The sequence below is a fragment of the Lissotriton helveticus genome, chromosome 10 (assembly GCF_964261635.1).
Source record: "Lissotriton helveticus chromosome 10, aLisHel1.1, whole genome shotgun sequence".
In the NCBI taxonomy this organism is placed as follows: Eukaryota; Metazoa; Chordata; class Amphibia; order Caudata; family Salamandridae; genus Lissotriton; species Lissotriton helveticus.
This window is the reverse complement of record NC_136071.1, coordinates 1,102,302,033-1,102,327,812: the sequence shown is the minus strand read 5'-3', so window position 1 is coordinate 1,102,327,812 and position 25,780 is coordinate 1,102,302,033. Positions and strand designations below refer to the sequence as shown.

Genomic DNA, 25,780 nt, shown 5'->3' with positions numbered 1-25,780 from the left:
CTGTCCTGCGGTGTACCCTTTTTAGGGGAGGTTAAGTGTTTGCGGGTAGTCCATGCCCCATTTTTGTTACCAGGATTACTGTCCTGCAGTGTACCCTTTTCAGGGGAGGTTGGGTGTTTGCAGGTAGTCCATGCCCCATTTTTGTTCCCAGGGTTATTGTCCTGCGGTGTACCCTTTTCAGGGGAGGTTGAGTGTTTGCGGGTAGTCCATTCCCCATACTCTGCGCTGTCCCCTGCTTTGGTGGAGATTGTTTGTGGACTATGTTCTTGGCGAAGTCTACCTTCTTGCAACTCGTGGCCAGGGTTTCACGTTGGTAAGATTTTTGAGCTGTGAAATAGTGTCAGCATGTCCTCATATGGGGAAGTTGTGTTTTTTTTTAAAAAAGGTATCTTTTCTTTGGTGAATTCTTGTGAAAGGGGTTTGTTCTCTTAGGGTTACCTTGAGTGAATCTTACTCCTATTGTGTCTCTCCCGAGCATCTCAGTCTACACTCATTTTTATTTCTAGGGTGTTTACCCTCCAGTGTACCCATGTGTGGGGAGGTTGTGAGTGTCACCAGTTAGCTTAGCTGTTGGTCTTGTTTTTTTCGAAACCATGCTGTTTCGTTAAGGGAGGGGGCTGAGGCATATAGTGACAACATTTAGTTTTCTTTGTTCATTTCTCTGCTAATGATACCTCATGCTAACGTTATCTCATGTCGTACATTATTACATTTGGTTCATCTCAATATTGTACTTTCTTGCTGATGTTGCATTTGAGGTATTTTGCCTATTGTTTCTCTATTCTGTTCTTATTCCATAAGGGAAGAGGATGTGTAGTAAATGTCCTCTCCACTGTTCTTCCCTAGATAGACTGTACCATGATATCTGTGACATCATAGAATGCCTGGGCGTCCCTCTGGCTCACAGTGCCTCTCGCTATCTTACTGTGGCAGTTGGTCAACTCAGGCTGAGCTGCTAACAGCTGGCTCCTGGTGGGGTTTCTTTATCTGTACTTCTTAACTTGACCTATCAACCTGACTTGGAAGAAACTTACAATAAAGGATCTTAACTTACACAGTGGACTGTTCATCTTTCATTTACTACATGACTCTATTGACAGAACAGTTAATTCCTTTTCCTAACTCCTTGTTCCCAGATTTTTGGGCCCATTTGGGTAAAAAAAATACTAGGGCAGACCATGGAGTAAAGAGTAGCCCTAAAGAGGGTAAGCAAAGACACACTAGCATGCATGTTGATTGTCACACACTTGCATGTGTGATAAGCATGTGTTTGTGCATGTGATATACAGTACCACCCTATCACATGTTCTATGACAACTGAACGCTTTTTCTACGAATCATCACCATTCCAGCATGATGAATGGTATTGTATTGTCTAAACGTATGTGTTTTTCTACCTCAGGTCTTGAAATTCAAATAAGGAGAGGTAGGAAAGTTTGGTCTTTCCTATATATACATAAATATACTAACATACACCCATAGAATTAGAGTGAGGGATACTTTTTGCCCTTAGGAATGCCCCTGACCAGTCATCTGGCTTATAGCGCAGTCAGCAACAGGTCAGCTCGTTCAAAGGACGATGGAGCTATGGTAACCCCTAAACCTCCAGTAAGTTATTTCTTCACATTTTAATCATACCTGAGGTGCCACAAAATGAAACATATACCTGTGGCATTCTTAAGGCATTTTTCTTAATGAACTGGATCTGTGTACTATCCAGGAGAAGAGTATATCTTACAAACTCCCCCATTATTGGGTTCGAGTCCGCCCTGGTAATGCCATTTTTACCGGGGTGGAATTAGGTGGGCAATGATGAAGCATGCCACATTACGTTGCTAAGTTTGCCTCATCCTAATTTGTTTTTGCCCAAAAGGGGTCTAATAACTTGAAGACAAGGAGTTAAAAATAGGAATTACCCTTTATGTCAATAGGTTCACCACACTCATTGTGATTTATTAAGGGGCAGATAGAGCCTTTTGGAAGTGGGAAGCCTGTGGACTCTGGAAGGAGCACTGCCTACTCCCCTCCCACATGGTATTTTATTTTTTAATTTTGCAGTTTTATATAGCGCAATTTCAGCTCAAGGGCATTGGGGAGCTTTACATGAGCAACAGATTAATTTGTATAAGGTCCAAATCACTTCTTTTTAAGCACAGGGAGATTACATGGTATGTCCAGAATCACAGGATGTTGAGCAGTCACAGTGGGACTCAAACCTGCACACAGGCCAATAGGCATGATTCAGCCATGAGACTCCCAATTTTTGAAGCTGAAATTGGCTTTATTTTAGCTGCTTACCCTCTGAAATTTCTTCTGCTTCAATAGCATTCTTTTTTCAATATCTCTTACTTTCCTGTTTTAAAATGTTGCCATTTATGAACCTGGTTCCCCAGTTCCAAAGTCGGCAGTTCTGGGCGTAATGACACATACAGTGAAAGACATGGGCGTGGCTGGGCTGTGCTGTGGTCCACAGCCTCTGTCCGTGAGCACCCATGGCTTTATCTGGAGGGATACTACTTCATGCAACTGCTAATACATGCATTGCATAAATGGCAGGGTCTGTCCAGTGTGCTGAAACAATGTATAAACCACACAAAAATCACTCCCTTTGTCCTAACTGGATATCATTCAGTTACTCTAATGCTCCAGCATCCACTAGCTAACATTATTTTTTTTCCCCTCCTGGGACAGTGTCGCCAGTGTATGGTCACGTGATAGCTCACAAGAGGCAGATGGCACAGCTACCAAAACCAAAACACCACACGGGTCCATCACTGCTTTTCACTGTGTTTCTCTGCACTACACCGTGCTCCGCCGGAACCTCTGGTCTTAGGTTTCAGTTGATCTTATACATTACCCAATGCCCAGTGTTACAACTCATCGCCAATATTTTTCTGAAGAAAATTCAAACTTGCAGGCATAAAAAGACTGTTGCTTAATTATTTTGCATTGATTTCGTTGTACCACATAGGTAGGGTCCGAGTAACACGGTCCACCAGGACGTCAAGGTCTTATCAGTTCATTCATTCATTCTACAGGGTCACTCCACCTCTTACTGCAGGAACATGTCCTGGGATGACCACCCACAACATAACCATTCTATGCTTCTCACACAACAGCTGAAGCTTCTGCACACTGCTCAGACACAGCGTACTAAGGCATGTCTAGGGCTCAGACTGTGTGTCAGATTTATAAAAGCCCAGTAATGGTGAATCCGCTGTGGGACCGGCAGATTCAGAGTCTATCCTTCCTGTGGCATAGCAGGCTACCTTACGTTACAAATCGTGGTGGTTTACTCTCCAGATCTAGAGTGATGAATCCACCCACTATTTCCAGCTGACTGAAGTCTGTGAAAAACCACCCTGGAAAGAGTGGAAGACTTCCACAAAAAGGTGAGATTACTGTCCATAACATGCTGGGAAACTCAACCCAGAGTGTTAGATAGACTAGATATGCAGCACTGAATATGTACCCTCACTGTCGGCTACATTTCATTTCCAGCTGCCACGTTCCACCATCATACAGGCATTCGCAGAGTTTCTGGCAGAGGTTCCCCAGTGCAAATTGTGACTTCCTCAGTGGCAGATATTGCAAATGTAATAGAGAAATCTCAGACAACTCAATATGCGGTGGATTTCTGTCAGCCACCTGGACAGAAACCTAGAATTTGCCACAATGGCAGACATATTTCCACAAGCCGACCTTTCAATCAGGCCCCTTGTGTCATTCTTCAGGCGTGCAATTTTAGTAGTACGATTTTTCATCATACTAGGCAATAGGAAATTATTCATGCTAACAGCACAGTATGTTGCAGTGTCTTGCATTACCTGTCATGCAGAAACAAGACTGGATTTTTCCCTCAAGGAGCGGTTCTAACCACTGCTTTTTTTGTGCCTCACTCCCATACAAGTGGAGAACCTCCATGTTGCCAGAATCTGTAATAAAAAATAGTTGCATCATATCTCAGCACAGTATTGAAATGCTACGTAGACAGATTTCACAAATCATGCTTAAGACTACGCAGAGCAAAATGTTCCGGGGTTATGAAGTGAAGATCAAAGGGTTGCACATGCAAACTGCAGAGAGAACTAGGACCTATGTGGTCATTATGACATCCTTAGAGGAGGAGGATTTACACTCTGTCAAGCTAAGAAGTGCAGTCAGGCTTTTGATGTTACTTGTAACTTCAATGATGCTATACTGGTAATCACCATTAATAATAGCCCTACGTTTTCTCCCACACAACCTAAAATTAAAAAAATAATTAAAGGAAAATGAGTTTTGTTCAAGAGTAAGCACATTTCCAAGAAGCCTGTGGCACCAAAAGGCTACTAGTAACCACAACAGACATGGGTCAAAGGTCACCTCCACTGGAATGTTGGTCTGGCCAAGAGGACTCTGAAGTGGAAAAGTACTTTAGAAGTAATCATCACAGTTGTCTTGCTGTCTCTCTTCCCAGTCACCTCCATGAGGAAACAATGGCCTCAATGACTCAACATTGTGGTTGCCCCCCCCACAATATGGTACAGAGCCTACCATCCTGACAACCTGAGACCAAATTCCAGAAATAAGGGACCAGAATGCCCTGAGCGTGCTTATCCTCCTTGAACTAGCACCTGCATTTGACACGGTAGATCACAAACTCCTCTTGCACAGACTCCAATCTGTGGCCAACGTATCATAGTGACTCAAGTGGCTCACCTTCTTCCTGTGCAACGGCCGCCAGAAAGCAAGATCCAGAGAACCATCTTGCCAAATCAGCCCAGTAGCTTGTTGGGTCTTCTAGGGATCCTCCAGTCTCCCTTACTATTCTGTATCCACATCAAACCCTACATGGATCTCCTACACATCCATGACATATCCATTCATTTCTACACAGATAATAATCAAATATACATAAGGGTTTCAGTAGAAAGTGACAAATTAATTGCAATAGCACTCTAGAGGCCTTCAAGCCCTGACTGGGACACACCAGCTTCAACTGTGCATGTCTAAAACTGAAGTTCTCAACCCTTTTTCTCAACACCTCATCAAAAAAAGTCCACAGGGCCCCATTCAATTTTTACAGCCAAACTGTACGATTCAAATCAAAAGTAAGAAATCTGGGAATAATTTATAATGAAGATGCAAGCCTCAGCTCTCAGAGAGGGGCTTTGGTAAAAAAGCATGTTCTTCCAACTGAAACGGCTCGAAAAGTCCTCAGCCTGCATTACCCCAGACAGTGGTTGTTGCATTGTTAGTGATCTCCTGCTTTGGCAATCGTAACTCCTTATGTGCTGGTCCTCTAGCATACCTGATCCAAAGACTACAGAAAACACAAAATACAGCTGGACGCCTCATCCTCAGCCTAAAAAACAAACACAACTGCCGATAGACCAACTGCAAAGTCTGCACTGGTTCCATGTACAAAAAATGAATTGTTTTTAAAGTTTTTTGACTCATGTACAATTGCAAGGTACAATTGTCCCAAAATAGCCCCAGAAAATTACTAAGCATCCCAAACCTTCTGGTCGAAAGGAAACAACAGCTGTCAGACCTACAACCAGAAGCAAATGTGACATGATGCGATTGGCAGATAGTGCCCTTGGAGCTACCTTCTTCAGCAAATAATGACTCAGAAATGGCAAGTGCCCTCTTAGCAAGCGTGTCCACTATTTATTTTATTTTTATTATGGGCATTTATGTAGCACAAAAGAAAGTTCCAAAGTGTAGTGAACACATTATATAGTAAGGTCTTGCCGGAAAGTTCATTAGGTGTATACTCTGTTACACACATGTAAAGAACAAAGTGGTAACCTACTCTGTAGTGAGCTTAAATAAATAGGTTTACAAAAGTTTGAAATATTTGTGCCCATTTCAGATGATTGATGAGTGAGCCCAATGACTGCATTGGGTGCAAATTGTTAACCATTTACCATCATCGAGTGAAATCTGTAAACCCAAACTCAACATTGTCTGTACTGAGACACCTCTCTGAGAAACACAAGAGTATAGATGAAGAGACACTCAGACCACAAGTGTAGTGGGAGAAAAGATGGCATGGGCAGGCAAAGTCCTGTATTTGGGTGGTTATTACTCATATCATATGGTTGATCCTTTGGTCAATAGAAAGTGAATAATCATGCAATAGGAGTGTGATTTACAATTGCAAAACTCAGTATTGATCACCAACAGGAACTGGGGGCAAGTGTGCTGTATCGCATTTGGAAGCTGGATGTGTGGACGGATGAACGATTTTACTTACACAGTTTATAGTAAAAATATAATCTCTAAGAAGACACCGCATCACCAGGAAAGATTACGATAAATATATACTCCAAAGTATTGGACTGAGGTTATCAGCATCACATTTCTAAGCAATGAGCAAAGAATTTTCAATCTCAAGGAAAAACAATGATCACGACATCAGTATCAAAACAATCAGGTTTCTTAATAAAAAGACAAATATTAAAAAAAATTTTTTTGCTTTATATAGCTTGACGTATGGTGTGCCTTGCATTTGGATGGACTAACATCTCTTTGGATCTCACAGTGATATTTGTATGTCAGTCTGTGCCAGAGTTTCAATGAGTACCACTGAGTTGGGTAACAATAAACATCTGTTATTCAGCGTCAAGATACTCTTGGGTGAGTATGTGTTTTACAAATACACATGGTATGTTTTGTTTAGAAATGAAGGTATAAAAAAAACTTGATTTGCACTGCAACTATGGCAATGATGCAATGACAATACAATAGCAAACTTTTAATGTAAGTGTTATTAGAACATTGGAATATGGAGCACTCCATTGCAGACAATGGAGTGCTCCGTGCTTCTAAGGGCCGGTAGAGGCCCGCAGAGCAACATTCCAATGTTGTTTAAACAAAGGCCCCTCGGAGCCTGAGGGGATTTCAATCCTCTCGGGCTCCAAGACGCCTTTGTATAATTTGTTAGAACATTCGTCCCTCTAGTGGCAGATTGTTCTAATAGCCTTATAGCCCTTCGTAGCTGGGCTATACCGGCTATTAAAGTAACGCTCCCTTGTTAAAGGCCCTAGCCTTCAGCTCAGGCCTTTAAAGCTGGAGCAGGCCTTTATAGCCGGTATAGCCCGCTACAGCGGGCCTTAAGGCTATAGTAAGTTTCCTTCATTTTGTTGTACAGGGAATAAACCTAAGCAATACTGTCATTCGTGATGGTCATCCAGATACAGACGACGATGGCAAGCAAAGGTCGCAGATGGTTGGACATTAATGTAATTGTAAATGTCTTAGATACTTACCAGGGGGTTGGCAGTTAAAAACATCTGAAGCGAAGAAACATTTCCCCAGCTCCTCTGCAATACATGCGTAGTCAAGCTGGCTGAGGCCACTCACCGCGGGCAAGAAGAGGTTCCAGAGACCTTCAGCCCTTGCTATTACCTATTCACATAACAAGAAACAAACATGACATAATGGAGTGACCGAAATCTCTCATGATAAAGGTGTGCAATGTGGGTACAGATAGTGGTGGCATTGACATGAGGGCTGCAATATAGCTAAACAGTAATGGCCAGAGGAAAACTCTGCATGCTTAATGAACAGCACTATGCAGTAACACTCCGCTAGTACCAGACAATGAGGATGGAGCCGAGGTGTTTGTGCCGGGCAGGGAACAGGAGGCGGCAAGGAGGAGCAGGGTGGAGAGGAGTTGGAGAGGAGGAGGAGGCAAGGAGGAGCAGGGCAGGGAGGAAGAGGCAAGGAGTATTTGGGAGGAATGAAGCAGGCCAGGCTGTGGTCTGGCAGGTGGCGCACACAATGCTCTCCGCTTGCCACAGACAGTGGTCAGGTGGTGCTCGCAACCTCTGCCCAATCCTTAAGTAATTTTAGCAGCCAGATTTAGATTGAATTTGTCCCACATAGGCTCAGATAGGTCTGACCTTTGCCAGATTTCCAGGGAATACACAGGAGATATATTTACAAATAAATTAATAGAACTTATTTACGTAGTCAGTGGTTAACCTGAAAATGATTCACAGGTCTGGCCCTCCAGAATCTAGGCAGCCAACATAGGTGTTAAATCAGCTGCTGGGAAATCAAACCAAGGTGCTCGTACATCAGCCACAACAGCAAGATAATGAATATAGGCTGGAAATGTGCCACTTTTTGTTGATAGTAACTAAGGATGTGAACTGCTGACTAGTAATAGAATGAAGAGCGACCAACAATAGAGAAAATATACTTTGAAAAAAAGGCAGGAAAGCTAAAGAGCTAAATAGTAGTGCTGCTGTGGACCAGTCTTTATGGAAGCATTGGGCAACTTTCTTTCTGCCAGGGTGTGTTAGCACTTACTATCTGTTCTGTTTTGATAGGACTGTCACACACAGTATTCATTTTTTAGACCATTAACCTCATCTTGAGAATCATTGATGATTAAAGTCCTCTTGAATTATGTGTGTTGATATGTGCAGTAATTCCGTACCTATATATTCCTGCTGAGGTTTACACACTTCAAAAGTTTGGAACATAGGTTTATTTTTTATTAAAACAGAAGGACTTCATTAATCGGGTGAGTAAAAATTTGAATTAAACTTCAGGAAAACCAGAAGGGTCTAGTGCATTCCTTCTATGCCTGAGACTCTAGATTTCTAATAACTTAGATCTATAGTAAATGTTATAATGTAAGTCTTACTTAGGGTGGCTCAGGGAAACCGGGTGGTCTCTGGTGCTTACGAGGAACTAAACTCTCTCTAATGGGTCTGAAATGTGGGACAGGGATACAGTTGTGCGAACTCTGAACCTAATTCTAGCCCTTGGGTATCACTCTGGAGCTAGGAGGTGGAATAAAGTGGACCCTTTAAATAGATGTCGATCGAAAATCCACTACGATGACATGAAGCAAGCCTTGGGCACTACTGGTGTTGCTGGTGGGATGTCCTGGTAACCAAGTGCCCAGCCACCAGTGTCTCATAAGAGACACAATCCAAAATCCTGCATTGGTAGTCACTGTGTTCCAATTACCAGTTAAGGACCAAATGATTAGTCCTGGTTTTGTCTAGGCTCAGCTGAACTAGTTAACTCAATTAGTTGGTCTAAGGATGAAGTTTGCTTTAGTGGTCTGTACCTTAAAAACTGCCAGTCACAGGCAACTTTAGTTGCAACTAGGACAGTCTCTGGTCAAACGAGGACCAAGAGGCACCTTGTTCTTTAGGTTTGGATGGAACCTACTTCAATCAATGAAAATGTGATGATATTACTGTAACAACAAGCGATTAGAAAGATAATTCCAATGGTTCTGGGAACAAAAAGACCTCCTCCACCCTGCAGTACCAAACGCCACATTAGGTTTGGGAAGGAGATTGCTAGGTCTGGGGAGAGGAGGGATTCAGGCAGCCTATGGGCATCTTGATGAGTTTTGGACAGTGCAGACCCCCAAATCTTTGTATCGTGAAACCGCTCCTCGACCCATATGGTACTCTCATTGGCAACTTGAGGTGGTTGGTATTATTTCACTTACAACCATATACTCCGAATTCCTTTTTGGGCAATGACATTTGAAGTTTGAGTACCCAGTATGAAAGTTAACCCCTACTTAACAAAAAGGCATGTGCAAAGTCCACCATCTTCTCCAATCCCTTCCCCAATTATAATGGTGGAGGAATTCTACCTTTGAATGGCACAGCGTTGGCTCTTGCATTGGGAACTTCATGTGGTAACTATAGACATGATGTAACATGTTCTTGGACCAACTGACGCCCAATTTAGGATGGACAGTCAGTCACCATTTTAAAAGTGTCTACATGTGCAAGATTGACATGTAAATAATTGCTGTCCACCGTTAAATAGTCATGCAGGGTGTCGCCCACTGTGCGCACCACATGGGTTCCCGGCCCTGTGCTCTCAATCCACTATGGGGTATATTTTCACTAACAAAAGGGTTTGTACCCTGTCTTGCAGTCTTGAGTCTATGCAAATTCACAAATAGGCTAGTCCTCATTGATTTCACATATATTTTCACTAGTCATATATTGTAGTGGCAATTCCATCAAGCTTAATAGACTTAGTGCCACAGAGGAATTTCTCTGCGGGGACTCCTGGCATGCCAGAAGCCGCTTTGATGATAAAAAAACATCCTCTACCTTGAACTGATCCTTGATAATAAATTTAAAAATTGCATACAAGCATTATAAATGACTACATCCAAATATGGTAATGAACATCCCAGTGCTCTAACAAATTGCCAGCATATCAAGAGTCGGTCATAACAATACCAAAAAATAGCATCTCTTTGTTGATTTAAACATTATATATTAAATAGACCCAAGATAAGTATATCTACATAACACACAAAAATAATAATAATCTAGCCATGAAAACTAGCTATGCCGTTCATGAAAATGATACAAAATAGCTTTATAATTTTCCTTTGGCAGCATTTCTTAAAGCATGGATTTTATTCCGGCATCAAAAACATCCCTCAATTCCAATAAGTACTGAAGGTGACATAACAGAGCTCAGTTCTACTAGAACCGGTTTTTAAATCAAAACTAAGGCTTTTTCCACCCATATTTGCAGTCTGAATATAACTAAACTATCGGCTATGACACACTTGAGCAAAGTAAATGAATCCCATTGGTGAATTCTATAGATTTCAAATATTCATTCCAAAAAGCCAGATTTTTCGGCAGCTCCAACACAGATGCATGAATTTACCAGGTACCAGTTTGCAGTTCCAGAAGTAATCAGAAAAATATAGCTTTGTTTACCCTAGATTGAGACCAAGTTTCACCTTTGAAAGTCCCTTTCACAATCTTTTGCACATCTGCAGCGTAAACTGAGAACCATAACTGCCTATCCACTGAAGTCTGTGATTATCTAAATCACCTTTATCCATATTATAATCATGGACTAATTTATATAGTACAGATGCAAATATTAAATTAGATTTTAGCATTTTTATTAAGAAGGTAGCATCTGGAAAACTCTCACAGTCACTGAAGACATTCGACTTTTGGTAAGACAGCTGACAATATTGGTAACATCATTTAGTAGTTTAGATTTAAATTGTATAAAACAAAAATTCCATATTTTGTTATTCTGCCACTCTTGTCGTATATAAATAAAACAGCTTTACCCCACAAATTCTAAAAAGTGTTTGAACATTTAGTTTAACTTCTCAGCGCTTAAAAAAAAGAATATAAACAGAAACAGAAAAGCATCAGGCAACATTCAATAAATATTCTCCCCCTACATAATTCAAGCAAGTATACTAATAATTAGAGGTCAATCCTAAAACATGGAAATAAGGCACACCCTTCTCCAACAGTGGAGTGGAAGCAATACATTGTTGAGTCTGCTGAGACGAGTATTTATTTTCCTTCCAGACCCTACTTGGAAGGCTCTCATTCAAACGCTAGTTATGAGTCGACTTGACTACTGTAATGCTCTATTGGTCTTGGCTAACGAGGCCTCGCTGGATCGCTTACAGGTAGTCCAAAATACAGCAGCTTGGCTGGTATTAAATGCCCCTTACAGATCACTGTCGATTCCGCTGCTTCCGCAGCTTCATTGGCTTCCGGTGCGCAAATGAATAACATTCAAGGTTTGCTGCATCGCTCATAAGGCGGTGTTTGGTAATGGTCCTGCCTACCTTGCAGAGAAATTTAACCAATATACTCCCCTGAGGGATGTTCGATCTGGTTCCAAATCTCTCCTCAAAGTGCCCCTGGATTAACAAGTCATGGACATGGGGGACAGCTTTCTTGTATCTAGCTCAGCGGGGTGGAATTTACTCCCTATTACACTGAGGCAATGTTCGGACTATTTTCAGTTTAGAAAGTCCTTGAAAACATTTCTGTTCTAGACTCCTCTCATAGTGCCAGCACTCTCACGTTTGTCCAGGAGTGCAGAGATACCCCTTCGGTGGTGATTCAGGCGCTATACAAACAGAAAATAAAAAAATAAAATAAAAAAATACATTTACAACATTGTTAGTCTGAATGTCTACCAATCGACTATAAAATCAGGACTTGGATACCTTCAATTTCTTCTAATTTTGGATTATTTTTAAAACAGTCGAAAAGAGAAGTTGTGGATTATGTTTGTAATGGTGTAGGTACTATGCCTACCTTTCTATTTTGAATCAGCCATTTGAGAGTCCATCATGTTTCACGCTTTTCTGAGCGGTCATTAATTTCTAAGTGGGTTCTTAAGTGAGTGATTATCTTGCACTAGAATGATCGTATTGCCAAGAATAAAAGGGTGACAGAGGCCATTAGCTTAAAATTAACTTAAAAGGCAATAATTATTAAATGAACTGGCCAACTAGGTAGCCGCATCATACAATCCTTCAAGAAAAACACATTGCAACACTATTTAGCATATCATATGCTGCCGGCAAGAGAACAGATTGAAAAATCCGTTTTCTACATGGGACAAAAGTAATTTTTCATCAGTTATATGGAAAAATGAACATAGCTCTGATGCACACTCCTCCCAAATGTTGTATTTTGAGAGTAAGCTTACAGACAAGCCTTTTTCTAGGTGACCCAAGGAAATGCGAAGGAAAAGATGGTTAAAATGGTGAAATATCTTTCAAAGTAATTGCAGTACTCTATCACAAAATATGACATTGTATTAATTCATTCTTAACACGCTGCAAAAATGGTTGAGCCACTGAAAGAAATTCAGGTCCTTTAGGTTCACTTTCAAGCTCTCCATGCAACCACCAATAACTCAATTAACATCTTATCATCACACAGAAACACATTAAATATGCTTATTAACAAAAGGCAAATATTTATGGCATGTTACTACGTATGTTTCAGAAAGATTTTTGCTACCCAATACCTGAAGTCTCTCAATAACCAAAGGCCTTTTCCATCTATCGGGGGAATCTTGATTTTTTATATAATAATCCAACACTTCCTACAAATTCATAAAGGAGAGAAAAAGAGAGATGATTTTAATAAGATTTGCATATTAGTATAAAGGTATTATTATTTGCAAATATAATAAGCAATCTTAGATTGACTGAAACATAGGATGCCGAGCTTTGGTGTTTTCATACAATGGCTTAAAGATCTTTTAGAAAAGCAAAGCAATTGGGAGGAACCACTCTCCCTCTATGAACAAACAACTTACCAGTATGAAGTGAAGCCTAACTGCTGCACATTCGGTTTAGGACTTCTCTTTATCCATGCCTGCTCTCAATGTTGCAGGTGTACTTGCATTTAATCAAACTGTTTTTTGTACAAAACGTTTTTCAATTGACATAGTTGGTAACACTAGTAGCAAAATAAAGCACAAAGTTCCCCAGAAGTATTAGAAAAGGAAGAGTGTGTATGTGTATAGAGAAAACCAAGAGGGAAAGAAGAAAGGGAAATTTCCCTCTTGGGAACTAGAACCCTCACACACCCAGCAAGCTAGGTGTCATGCTTCATCATATGGGTCCTGCTCCTCGTCAGACTGGCGCTGCAATGTCTGACGGGCACCCGCGAAGGGGCTCTTTAGCGGAGATCTTTTGTTCCAGCCATATGGTGCATGCGTGTGAGAGGGCAGAAAAGGTGTGTCGTCGTGAGAAGTTGGTGGTGATTAAAAAAGGTAAGTTAGTCCACAAGGATTTTTAATAGCGTGGCTGACTCCCTTGGTTAAAATAGTGGGAGGGGAGATAGACGCTACGGGAGTAAGTGGCGAAAGTATCTACAACCCTCTGTTTAGGTCGACATGTTTCTTGCTAATCTAGCAATTCCTCAGGACCTTGGTGTCTAGTACTACACAGTGAATTGAAAACTTATATACAACCTTAATTTGATTGGTCTGTGATGGGCAGGCCAAATGGTCCTGCTTCAAGTGGTGCAACCTAGAGAAGAGGAGAACATATAGGAAGGGTTGTCAGCATGGTTCTCCTCTTGAGCCTAGGTGCATTACTCTATACATAAAACACACACACTAAACTATTTACAAGACTCAGCCGAGTCAAAAACAATAGAAGATTGGACAAAAAGGTGCTTACCCTAAGTGTATCCCTAAGTGTATCCCTAAGGTGCCCCGCAGTCTGCTCCTGTGGGACCTGCACAGAGGAGTCAGGGACCTAGGGGAGGTAGGGGGAGGAAGGGAACAATTAATTTCCTTAAATGGGGGCCGGTATTCAATTGCTGGAAGAGAACATTCACAGTTGGGCTAACCTGGCCAATTCCACTACTGATGCCCAGTGTCCAGTTCTCAGAGCGGTAACTGTGGCAAAATCAGGCCTGCAGAATGGATTCCGAAGGTATCGCCCTTCCAATGCTCAGTGGTGATTGACAAAGAGAACCACTGAGCCTCACCGAGCCCCTCGAGTCTGCAACGTCAACAAGGAAGGAGACGTGAGAGTGCGAGGGGAGAAGAAGCCCGCGTTCCCTTCTCAAGGTTACATCTACTAAAAGTAATGGCGAGGTACGGACCCCGTCTCCAAAGTTAGCCCATGTGCCCCAGATCAGCCTGTCTCAGACTCCACATCGGACCTCAATGCGTAATTGCACCGAAAACCACAAGTATTTCAATGTAGCTCAACCCAATTGATGAGCCGACATCATTTACAGGGAAACTTACCCAAACGACGTGCGGTCTCCGCCTGCAACACCTACCCCCACGTGGAATCAGTGACGGATCCGGAGCGACTGGTAACTATGTCGCCGTTGATCAAGCGTACTTGTACCCTGCGCCTCCGGATTCCGGTGATTGCCATAGTGGGCGTGGTCACGCCTTTGGAGTATGCGCATGCGCAATGGTAAAAAAGTGCTTGCTACGATCTGTACAGAGTAAGGGGAACAGCCGGGAATGTCTGGCGGCCATGTTGGGTGGGTAGGCGGTTGGGTATTCACCTAGACGCCCCAAAAAAAAAAAATACAGTACCACGGCAACAACCTGAAAAGGTTCTTCTTTGGATAATCTTTCATCTGTGTAAAGATTCAGGTTTCTTTAAAAAAACATTTATTTAAAGTTTCCATACTAGTAGCAAGCAATAGAACGCCTACATTACAGTGAGGTAATTTAGAATACGGTGGCTCACAATACATACATATGAACCCTCTTACATTTTCATGTCTAGATTTTTTTCGAAGGTGCCCACATATGGCTATAGGTGAATAAGAAAAGCCACCAACTGTGAGCCGTTCACAGATACAATCAACTGTTATTAGTGTCCTGGTCTTGTTTTGATTATGGCTGTAGCTTTGCATCACAATTAGAAAGAAGATCCTATTGCTGCCAAGCAAAGGAGTTACAAAGGTGGGGTTAAAACCATCTTTCTGCATTGTCTTTTGGCATATGTATAGAAAGGGATCTATCTATATATTTTTTTAATCGGACAGCCGGTTGCTGTCAGTTTTCCCATTGCATTGATTTGGCAAATTTTAGCCCACCACACCACCACTTTGCTGATAGGTCAGGGGTTTTCCGTGTTTGAGCTTTAATAGTTTAGTTCCCTGAAGAAAGCACACAACTCCTTTGCTGGTCACTGAGGATAGAGCATGCAAACTGTCCACTTCAATGTCCCAAAGTAGAACTAATATTAAAAAATGAGTGTTTTGTATTGCCATCCAAAACCTTCCGATTCATGTACACATCCACCATATGAGCAAATATGACACCTCATCTCCTTATACTATCTGCAGCATCAATGATATTTACAAAGCATTGCTGTTCTTCTTATTGGGGTAAGGTACCAATTGAATTAATGTATGACCATTTCTTTTATCTTGTGCAGATTGAGGTCAAAGCGACTATTTACAAATAATCAGCAAGGAACTCTGTCACCTCAAGCTGAAACTCCTCTGGCCATATTATAACATGTAAGTGTTTGAGATGGTTCTCCCATTTCGAGCATTTAATATGAGCGGGATACTGCTCATGCCAAATAATGTCAAGTTTTAAACTTGTGTGGTTTCTCTATTTGCCCCGTGTTGCATCATAGCTTGCCTAGCCCAATAAGTAGCTATCTTATTCTATAAGTATCTCTCAGACCTAATTAAAAATATATTTTGGCCATGCCATCAAAATTACATTAACAAATGGGTTTTCGGGTTTATGGGCATTCTTCGAACAGCCGTCCTTGATAATCCTCGAGATTCATGTCAGGAGGGAAGTCAGGACTGTGTATGATCAGTGTCAGCGGGCAAGTATAGCTGGGTATCACCACCCTGATCCAGTGAGCCAATATAACTGTGGTAGACAGTAGGGGTCCTTAAAATGTGGGTCTTCTGGGGCGAAATCAGTGAGGAAGACTACAAATATTTGGATGTTATTAAAATACATTTACACAAAAACAAATATCATTAACACAAAAAGGATAATGACTGGTTTGATTCACAATTAAATAAATGAGATTCATAAGTACACTGAAAGATTTAAGTAGACGTATGACTAAAATTACAGTTGAAAGATGAATTAATTTATATGGTGTTCCACCAGTATGAGTGTGTCATCGCTTTCTGTAGAGGGCAACATTGTCTTCTAGTCGATAGCCACAATACGCTTATTAAAAGTACTTTACATGTTTCCTGTTCCAGGTTATAACATGGGCTATTCGGGGCGAACATGGACCAGGCAAGCGTGGGAACCAGTTGTGATGGCAAAATAGTGTTGTGCAGTTCCTAGGAATCCCCAGGACCTGTGGGCAAAATCCTTTATAACAGTTCGAACGTCAGCCGAGCGCTGAGGCCAAACCCACAGCAATCAAGAGCTTGAGTCCCCAGCCACCAAGATGTACTTGTAAGCCCCATCTGAATTTAAGGGGCTGCAGTGGTCCAAATAGACACATGCGAGAGGTCTGTCTGAAATGAGCAGTGACATTTGCGCTGGACGTGCGATTGTGGACCCCTTCATCTGCTGATAGATGAAGCACTTTAAGACATAAGCCTTTGTTTGTTTAGACAAACTTGGCCACCAGAATCGCCGCTTCAGTAATGAAATTGTAGCAGTGACTACTGCGTGTGCTGAGCCCAGACCCTTGTGCGCAGCAAGTATTAAACCTAATCAGCTATCCATGTTTGGTATGATTCTATTCCCCACTCCTGGAATTTGAGCATACGGTGTATTTTGCATATCTAATTTATAGGAATATTTGAGTGGAAAGCCCTTTGGACCAGTAAAGCCGTCTTTTGAGGCATTGAACGCTATCATTATGTCTAAGTCTATCCTCGTGCTAGAACGAGTGGTTGCAGCTACGGCAGCAGTTCGCACTGTCACCCTGGCGGCTTCATCAGCCAGTGAATTCCCTTCAACGTGTACACCAACACGCTGATGACTCAAGGTGTGAATAACTTAAGCCTGTGGCAGGCATGCTTTCAGCTTTGCCACTTGTTCCCATAACAATTTTTGCTTAATTGTGCAACCCTTGGAATCTCTGAACCCATCCTGGCCCCGGTACAAAAGATATTCATTATACGACTGCACAAAGTAAAACGAATCACGTACTATCGGTGTAGGGAATTCCAGATCCGTATATTGTAGTGCTAGTATCAGGGCTTGCAGCTCTGCTAGCTGTGCTGTACAATCTCCTAGAGATTGCGTAGACTTATTGCTGGAATGGAACCTCAGCCCCGCATACGTCCCTTTCTCTATAGCACATGGTGTTGTTTACTTCCAATGGCAGGTTAATGAGTGTAGATGATGTATTCATATTTTTCTAGAGGCAGGATTTCATTCGGGAGAGGGTATTCTTGTTCGTACTGCAGGAACCCTTTTGGTTTCAGTGTAGTATCAAATTTATAGTCTACATCTGTTGAAATGAGAGATTTAGCCCATTGTATCCATCGCGGATGCAATGCCTCGCATTTGGTATACTGGCCTTGGTCACAGCTTCTAAAGTTGGTACCAGGGATACAACGATTATGCGTTTCCCCTGTGCTAGTGCTCTTTCTCTCACTACCATAGACAAAAAATGGTTCTGTCGGGTTCTCATAGGTTACTTATCAGCGCACTGAGTGTCGCATACGTGTTATCCAAAAATTAATAGTAGGGCATGAATTTCACACACTCCTAAACACAGACATATAGTTCAAAATAATGACAATAATGCAGTATGTACGTATCCACTGTACATTTTTATCAGAATTAAATCATTCATATATGTTCACTTCCGCGGTACATTAAGGCTGTTTACAATGGGTGAAATATACAAAGTGATCATGTGACATATGTGCTTGGTGGTAAACAATGTGCTGTATATACAGGGTGGTTCAGGACTTATGTACAAGGGAAAGGAAAAAGATTTTGGTGGCCAGACACGGAACCAATGACTACTAGTGCTCCTTTTGGCCTGCAGAGCCTTGGTTGATCTGAGCCCTATTTTGTCGTCGACGTTTCAACCCACGTTGTGCTCCCTTGGATAGTCACTTAGGGTCTGCATCAGTACAGAGTGCGGGGGTGGGGGGAGTATGTAGTGCCAGCCTAAGGATTAAAAAGGACACATGGATGACAAGCGTGTGGATCGCTTGTGTGAGAGCAAACGCATAGCTAGAGAAGGAGGTGGATAACTCACCTAGTGCAAACTAGATGGGGTTCTGGTGGCATGTACCTCTTAGTAGTGCCTGGCGGTAAAATCTGGAAGGACCCGGGCGTATGATTGGCTGAAAAATAGAAGGGTGTGTGGTTACCTAGGCGCAAGGAATAAGTGTAGGTGTCATCGTGTGTGTTGCGGCCTGTGTGCCATCCTACCAGTGGATGCGATCAGTTGGTCTATGAAGTGCAAAAATGGTTTTAACGAAGGTGGAGGAAGCGCAGTTTGTAAATTAAGTTAACTACAGTCTCTTGGTCTAAGGAGTGCAGAAATGGTTTTAACGAAGGTGGAGGAGGCGCAGCGCTCACATTGTACAAGGCCTGGTTAGTGAATTAGGGTAACCACAGTCTGATTGATCCGCAACTAATGCGTGAGTTAAAATGCAGAGTGCGCTCCTAGATCATGTAAATCTAGGCGTGCCACAGCGAGGCCACGGTGCTCACAAGAAGATGCTGGTGCCGGGTAATCAATGAGAGAGTTAAACCATAGTGAGTCAACGGCTGATAAATTATACTTTTAACTGTGGCAATCAAATGAAAGTTTTACCAGCGGCAAGTCATGTGCATAGAAACAACGGCTAATCAATCGTGGTGCTCTATGGACTACACTTGTGCTGGGTAAAAGTCACGGGTGGGTCATGTGATGTGAACTCGATGACTAAAAACAAGCAATGGGAGCTTTCTACACGTAAAAGGTTACAATCCTGGCATATCACTGCTGAGCCGCAGGGAGCGACCCAGCCGTAGCGTGGACTAATGGCAGTGACACACCTTCGGTCGTTGTGAACGGATCTGACTATCAGCGGAGGAGAAGCAGGCATCAGTCCTGCGTTATCGCTGCGAATGAATCCAATTGGGTTCACGCAGACGAAGAGCCCTTAAATGGCGTGTCAGACAGCGTGCACGCTGCATGGCTTCAGGTGATTCTTGGTTGCTAGGCAACTGGTGATGATCGATAGGGGATTAGTGGATGCGTTCTGTGTGCCACATCCTCCCCTCGTCTTAAGCATCAGAGCAGGCGAGTGTGTGCTGTTAGTATTAATGAACACCCTTTTCACCACGGCCCTGCAGACCGAATATTTATACAATGTCTAAGCATACACATATGTTGATTCCAGACAAATGTGTAAATTGAGATCCTGTTTGAACATAAAAATTGTTACAGTTACACATATAGACAGTTGTGCGCAAGACCTCATTCGTTACGTAACAGGTTACAAGGACTCTGTACGGTGTAATGTGTGTGCTGTACATAATCGAATGCAGTATGTTCTTATTAAGCACAGACATAAGTCCAGTTATTCAAAGAGACAGTTGTTTACAGGGTGTTCCAACAACTCGGTATAGTGCATATCTCAATGTGTGTGTTGAGATGAGGCCTGCACAAACTCATATGCGGTAAGATCGTGTTAAGTACAAACACATTTAAGCACAAATACAGTTATTCATAGACAGTTTTATGCAAACGGATATAGAGAACTTTGTGTTGGTGTATCTCGTAATGCGTGTCCTGAGAGGAGGCCTGCACATAGTCATCCATGTAATGGTGGTATATGTCATAGTGTGTGTACTGGTAGCCCATACCCACTGCCTATGGTGTGTGTGCCTTCCGTGAGCTGTTGATAACTGCCCCAATTGTTTTGCAGTCTCCTCATGTTCATTGAGGTCAGCAACCACTGAGTTTAGGGAATGGATCCATCTGCACTCTTTAAGGTTCAGAGCCGCTGCTATTGAACCCCCTCTAGGATGTGGGCAGAATTCTCCAGTACCCTCCATCTGATGCTCTCCGGGGGATGGTTGTGTGTGATAAAATGTTCCATGAGCGGGGCTCCCTGAACCTTGCACCTGACTCTACCCATATGCTGGAGAATGCGCGTCTTAACCTTCTGTGTGGTTTGTCCTACATATGGTGTATTGCACGGACATATAATGATGTACACTACATTGATGCTGTTGCAGTTAGTGAACACTGGTAACTATGTGCTCGACCATTGTGTGTGAAGGTAGCCCCTTCAACTGTGAGTGGACAAGCTTTACAAGAGCCACATTTGTGGTGTCCCATTATCAGTCGAAGTCCCAGTTGGCTCCTCACGTCGGGTGGCCTTGGTGGCTCAAGATAGGCCTTGACTACATGGTCTCTGATATTTCTGCCCCTATTGAAGGCAAAGAGCGGATGCTCAGTGGTTTTGAGGCCATTTGCAACCAGGTTCTGGTACTTCTTGATGATCTTCTTTATGTCGTTGCTCTTCGAGTTGAACGTGATGACACAGACAATGTTCTCAATTCTGGTCTTTTTTTCCTTGGGCTGTAGTAGTTGCTCGCTGGGACAGTACCATGCTCGCTTGAGAAGTCCCGCGGGGTATCCCCAAAGCCTGGGCGCTAAATTCCGTTCCGTTTGCGGAATTTGCGGAATTTGGGTAATTACACGTTCCGTGTAGAACGGGAAATTGCCCAAAATGGCAGTGGCACACCTTCGTTCGTTGTGAACGGATCTGACCATCGGCGGAGGAGAAGCAGGCATCAGTCCTGCGTTATCGCTGCAAATGAATCCAATTGGTTTCACGCAGACGATGAGCCCTTAAATGGCATGTCAGACAGCGTGCACGCTGCGTGGCTTCAGGTGATTCTTGGTTGCTAGGCAACCGGGGATGATCGATAGGGGATTAGTGGATGCATTCTGTGTGCCACATCCTCCCCTCGTCTTAAGCATCAGATCAGGCGAGTGTGTGCTGTTAGTATTAATGAACACCCTGTTCACCACGGCCCTGCAGACCGAATATTCATACAATGTCTAAGCATACACATATGTTGATTCCAGACAAATGTGTAAATTGAGATCCTGTTTGAACATAAAAATTGTTACAGTTACACATGTAGACAATTGTGCGCAAGACCTCATACGTTACATAACAGGTTACAAGGACTCTGTACGGTGTAATGTGTGTGCTGTACATAATCGAATGCAGTATGTTCTTATTAAGCACAGACATAAGTCCAGTTATTCAAAGAGACAGTTGTTTACAGGGTGTTCCAACAACTCGGTATAGTGCATATCTCAATGTGTGTGTTGAGATGAGGCCTGCACATAGTACCATGCTCGCTTGAGAAGTCCCGTTGGTTATCCCCAAGGCCTGGGTGCTAAATTCTGTTCTGTTTGTGGAATTTGCGGAATTTGGGTAATTTCGCGTTCCGCGTAGAACGCGAAATTGCCCAAAATTCTGCATTCCGCGATTTCGTGAAATTTTTTGCTTGTTCTCGTTCCCAAAATCCGTGTTTGTGAAAAATTTCCCCCAGAGTACGCAAACAGCGATAGCGAACAGTAAAAAAGCATCATGAACAAGCAATTCCGTGTGTTCCCAGAATTTCTGCGCGTTCGCAGAAATTTTTTACAGGTTCGCGGAGATTTGCGTAACGCGATTCCGCAAATTCTGCCCACCCTATCCCCGCTCTCTTAACCTTTCGGTGAGGTTTTCTGTTTCCTTGAAGTCGTCCTCCACGCATGTACAATTCCTCCTCAGTCTCAGATATTGCCCGTAGGGTAAGTTGTCTCTCAGATTGCGGGGATGGTGTGACTCATATTTGAGGAGTCTATTCCTTTCTGCCGGTTTGCGGTACAGGTCACAGTACAACAGACCTTCATCGACTCGGAATGTGAGGTCCAAGAAGTTGATGGCTTCACTGCTGTGAAGTTCATGGTGAACTGGATATCCCGTGATCTGCAGTTGAGCCACTGCTCAAAGTCTTTGAGTTCTTCTTCTGTGCCAGTCCAAATCATCAAACCATCATCTATATGGCGTTTCCATACTGCTATCAAATAGATGAATGGGTTGTTATGGCTGTACAGGTGTTCTTCCTCATAGTCGTCCATAAAGATGTTAGCCAGGCTAGGGGCATATGTAGAACCCATTGCCACGCCTTTGCATTGGAAATAGTACCGGTTCCTAAATATGAAATAGTTTTTCTTCATGGCGGTTTCTAGCATGGTAATCAAGAAATCTGTTGGACTCCAGTGTGGTCTTGGGCGTTTGTCCATGGTTGATCTTACCACATCAAGTGCCTTGGCCTGGGGTATAGACGTATATAGAGAGGAAACGTCAAGTGTCACGAGTAGTTGGGTTGGAGAGTTAAATGGTTGGCCCTCTAGTAGATGGATAATGTGCATCGTGTCTCTCACATACGATTTCGTCTCTGTCACCCAGGGCTGCAAGAAATGATCGATGAATTGGTTAAGGGGTTCTAGAACGGAACCACAGCCAGAGACGGTCGGCCTCCCTGGAGGCTTCTCCAAGCATTTGTGCACCTTGGGGAGGGTATATATTGTGGGAATTCTTGGTTCTTTGTTATTCAAGAACTCTTTCACCGGTACACTCAAGAAGCCTTCCTTAAGTCCCTCATCAGTCAGTTTCTGAATGAGTGAACTGATCTCACCAGTGGGATCTCTTGGTGTAGGGAGAAATCTTTCCCTCACTCCCAGTTGTTGTTCAATTTCGTCCACATAGTCTACGGTATTCTGTACCACCACCGCCCCACCCTTATCGGCCGCCTTGATAATGATGGTATTGTTCTGCCGTAGGGTGTTCAGTGCCAACTTTTCTTCTTTGCTGATATTATGTCTTATGTACTTCCGTTCCTCCAACAGCTCCATTGTTTCTAGGAGAACGTGTAGTGTAGTTCCTATAGTCCCAATAGGCTCTGCGCATTGGAATAATATATCAGCAGTGTAGACGTAGGACTGAGGTTAACTAGGTCTCTACTGACTATATTAGACTTAAGTTTTTGCCAGCTAGCTCAGAGTTCACTAGAAACTTTCTCGAATAAGCGAGGAGGAGTTTAACCTCCCTGGATAGAAGGGATTTAGTTTCTGACAACCATAAAACATGACAACTTTGCTCTCCCTGATTAAGAGTATATCTCTAGAGTCGTGTGAAAACAAAAGACAGCTATTTCAATCAGTCAAAAGGTGCGGACTTAGTTTCACCAGTTTGCAGAGAAAAGAGAGACGGGCGTTTTCAATAAAAGGTATTATTTATTGAGCAGTCTCCTTCCTCATACAAGAGAAATGAATTGCTACAATTGCAACACTTATAGTAAAGTAAAGTGCATACAGTAAAAGCAGTATTATAAAATAATACTGTAAAAGCACTGATATGGTTTCTTAGCCATATGATACTTTAAAATAGATGAAAGATATACATACATATATACATTGACTAATCGTACTCAACTGGTGCTTCTAAATACGCCTACCCCGGTGTACCTGACCTAAGCCTAATACGTGGGAAGGAGTAAGTAAGTAGCAGTTTAAGTTAAGTTTGTTTTGCCAAGAATCTGACTCAAGAATTCTCTGTAAGGGTTTAGTCAGTTCAGTACCTGGGTAATAGAAAGCAGGAGGGCTGGTATCTCTCTCTCAGGACTCGATATCCCAGTCACCCGCAAGGGTAAGCTGGAAGCGCCGGAGCTGGATTTTCTCGGCAGGAGAAAAGACAGCGTCTTTCTCAGCGCGTCAAAAGGGAGGGGCAGCGTCCGTGGGCTCTCGCATCAGCTGGGCTCCCGGGCAAGTAGATAGCTGCTCCAGATTCACCACCACCGTGTCTTTGCTTAAGGCAGCGTTGGTATATTTATACCTGAAAGGTGCCGGGTTTGACGTAAGGCTGGACATAAGACGTCAATAAAGATGTCACTAAGAACTGGTCGTTCTTACAGTGCTTTACAGGAGTTCTCGGACGAAATCAAAACAAAGGCAATGGGGATTTCCCAGGTTGCCGGAGGCTTGGTTTGTTTAGAGAACTCGGTGTGCCTTCTAGGGGGCTGGAGGAGTAGGCTTGCTTAATGTGACAGCATGTGCTACGACTGAATTATGAATAGGGTTTTTATGCCGTTGTAGGGATATTATTGATTTATAACCGGACAAGGGCGTAAAATAGAGATATCGATTCAGGTCCCTAGATAAACACACTACAAACGATGTGCTCAAAGGCCAATATCCTTTGGCTCATTAGGTATGCTCCAGGCGTAAAGGTGGATGCCGGTCTGAATTGCGTCGCGGTGATAGGGGGGTTGTACACATTTTTGCTGAATCTGATCTTTCTGAAGAATTTCCGCATCTCTAGTTTGAGGGTGAAGGAGTCCGGTGTAGTTGTTGGAACAAAGGACAAACCTTTGCTCAACACCTTCCTTTCAGCCAGTGTCATGTCATAATTCGATGGGTTAATGATGGGATCCAGAACTGAAATGCCCTGCTTGCGTCCATGTATGGCTACAATCAATTGGTTTGCTGTGGTACCTACTCATGGGAGCTCAGTGGTACTCAGGGAGCCATGCTCACGGGCAGGTATGGCTACAGTTAATTGATTTCCTGTGGTCCATTCTCGCTGGATCTTGGTGGCACTCAAGGTGTCTTATCCAAAGGCCGATGTGGGTATGTTGGGGGCCCTTGCGATGTCTTCTGATGCAGTGTGGGGGGGTTGTGTAGGGGTAACACTGGTGATGAATGTTGGTGCTGTCACCACCTGTATGCCTGCCTGCGTGTAGAGAGTTCTCCTTGTGTTTCTGATGGGAAAAATCTCACCCGTGGGTTGCCCCGTTGTGTGTTCCTGCCCCTGTTCCATCCCCTTGTCTGACCCCAGTTCTGTTCTGAGCCACCACCCCTGTTTGACTGGCGGTAGCCTCCCCCTAAAAAATGCTGGCATTGATTACCTTGGTTGCTTGTGGAGGGCCTGTCAGAGTCTGAGTACGAGCCACTGCCGAAAGAGGAATCAGAGAAGGTGTTAAACCTCCGTGGGCCCTGCCTACTTCGGTTGGAGAAGAATCCCTGGCTAACCTGCTGATAGTAATCGTCAGCCAGGTATGGCTAGGTCAACTTTTTAAGAGTTTGAAGCCGCTGCACTCCTAGGTAAATAAAGTGAGTTGAGGGTAAATATGTACAAAAGTTATAGGTGCTCAGGGAGGTCACCTTCTGGGTCCAAAATATGTTCCAAAGGTTTGGTAATCCCCAAACCTTTGGAACATATTTTCTTCATGACCTTGGGATTTGTGATCGAAATTGATATGTATAATAACACCATCATATGACGTAATATGATCGAAATCTGAAATTACTGCAAAAAATTGAAAATTGAATTGAATAAAAACTATTATGATCGTAACTACCTTTGGAATACTAGTATACATTTAAACCACGCACTTTCGTGCATTGAAGAGTGCCTAGGTCAACTTTTTGTCATAGTTTCTTACATCCTTAGATAGTTTGTCCAGTTTTCTGTTTAAGGTTATAGTATTGAAGTCG

The 25,780-nt window shown here is 42.9% G+C and overlaps 1 protein-coding gene across 1 annotated transcript in view; it reads right to left on the bottom strand.

Annotated features, from left to right (window-relative positions):
• The window catches only part of ACAD11 (acyl-CoA dehydrogenase family member 11), a 377,035-nt gene that overhangs the window by 123,241 nt on the left and 228,014 nt on the right, over nucleotides 1-25,780 (bottom strand). Inside the window, exons 10-12 of the mRNA XM_078663849.1 lie at nucleotides 12,805-12,882; nucleotides 7,260-7,398; nucleotides 3,828-3,935 (exon numbers count right to left, since the gene is read on the bottom strand). Of these exons, the coding sequence (XP_078519975.1) occupies nucleotides 3,828-3,935; nucleotides 7,260-7,398; nucleotides 12,805-12,882 (325 nt within the window). The remainder of the gene's footprint in view (nucleotides 1-3,827; nucleotides 3,936-7,259; nucleotides 7,399-12,804; nucleotides 12,883-25,780) is intronic.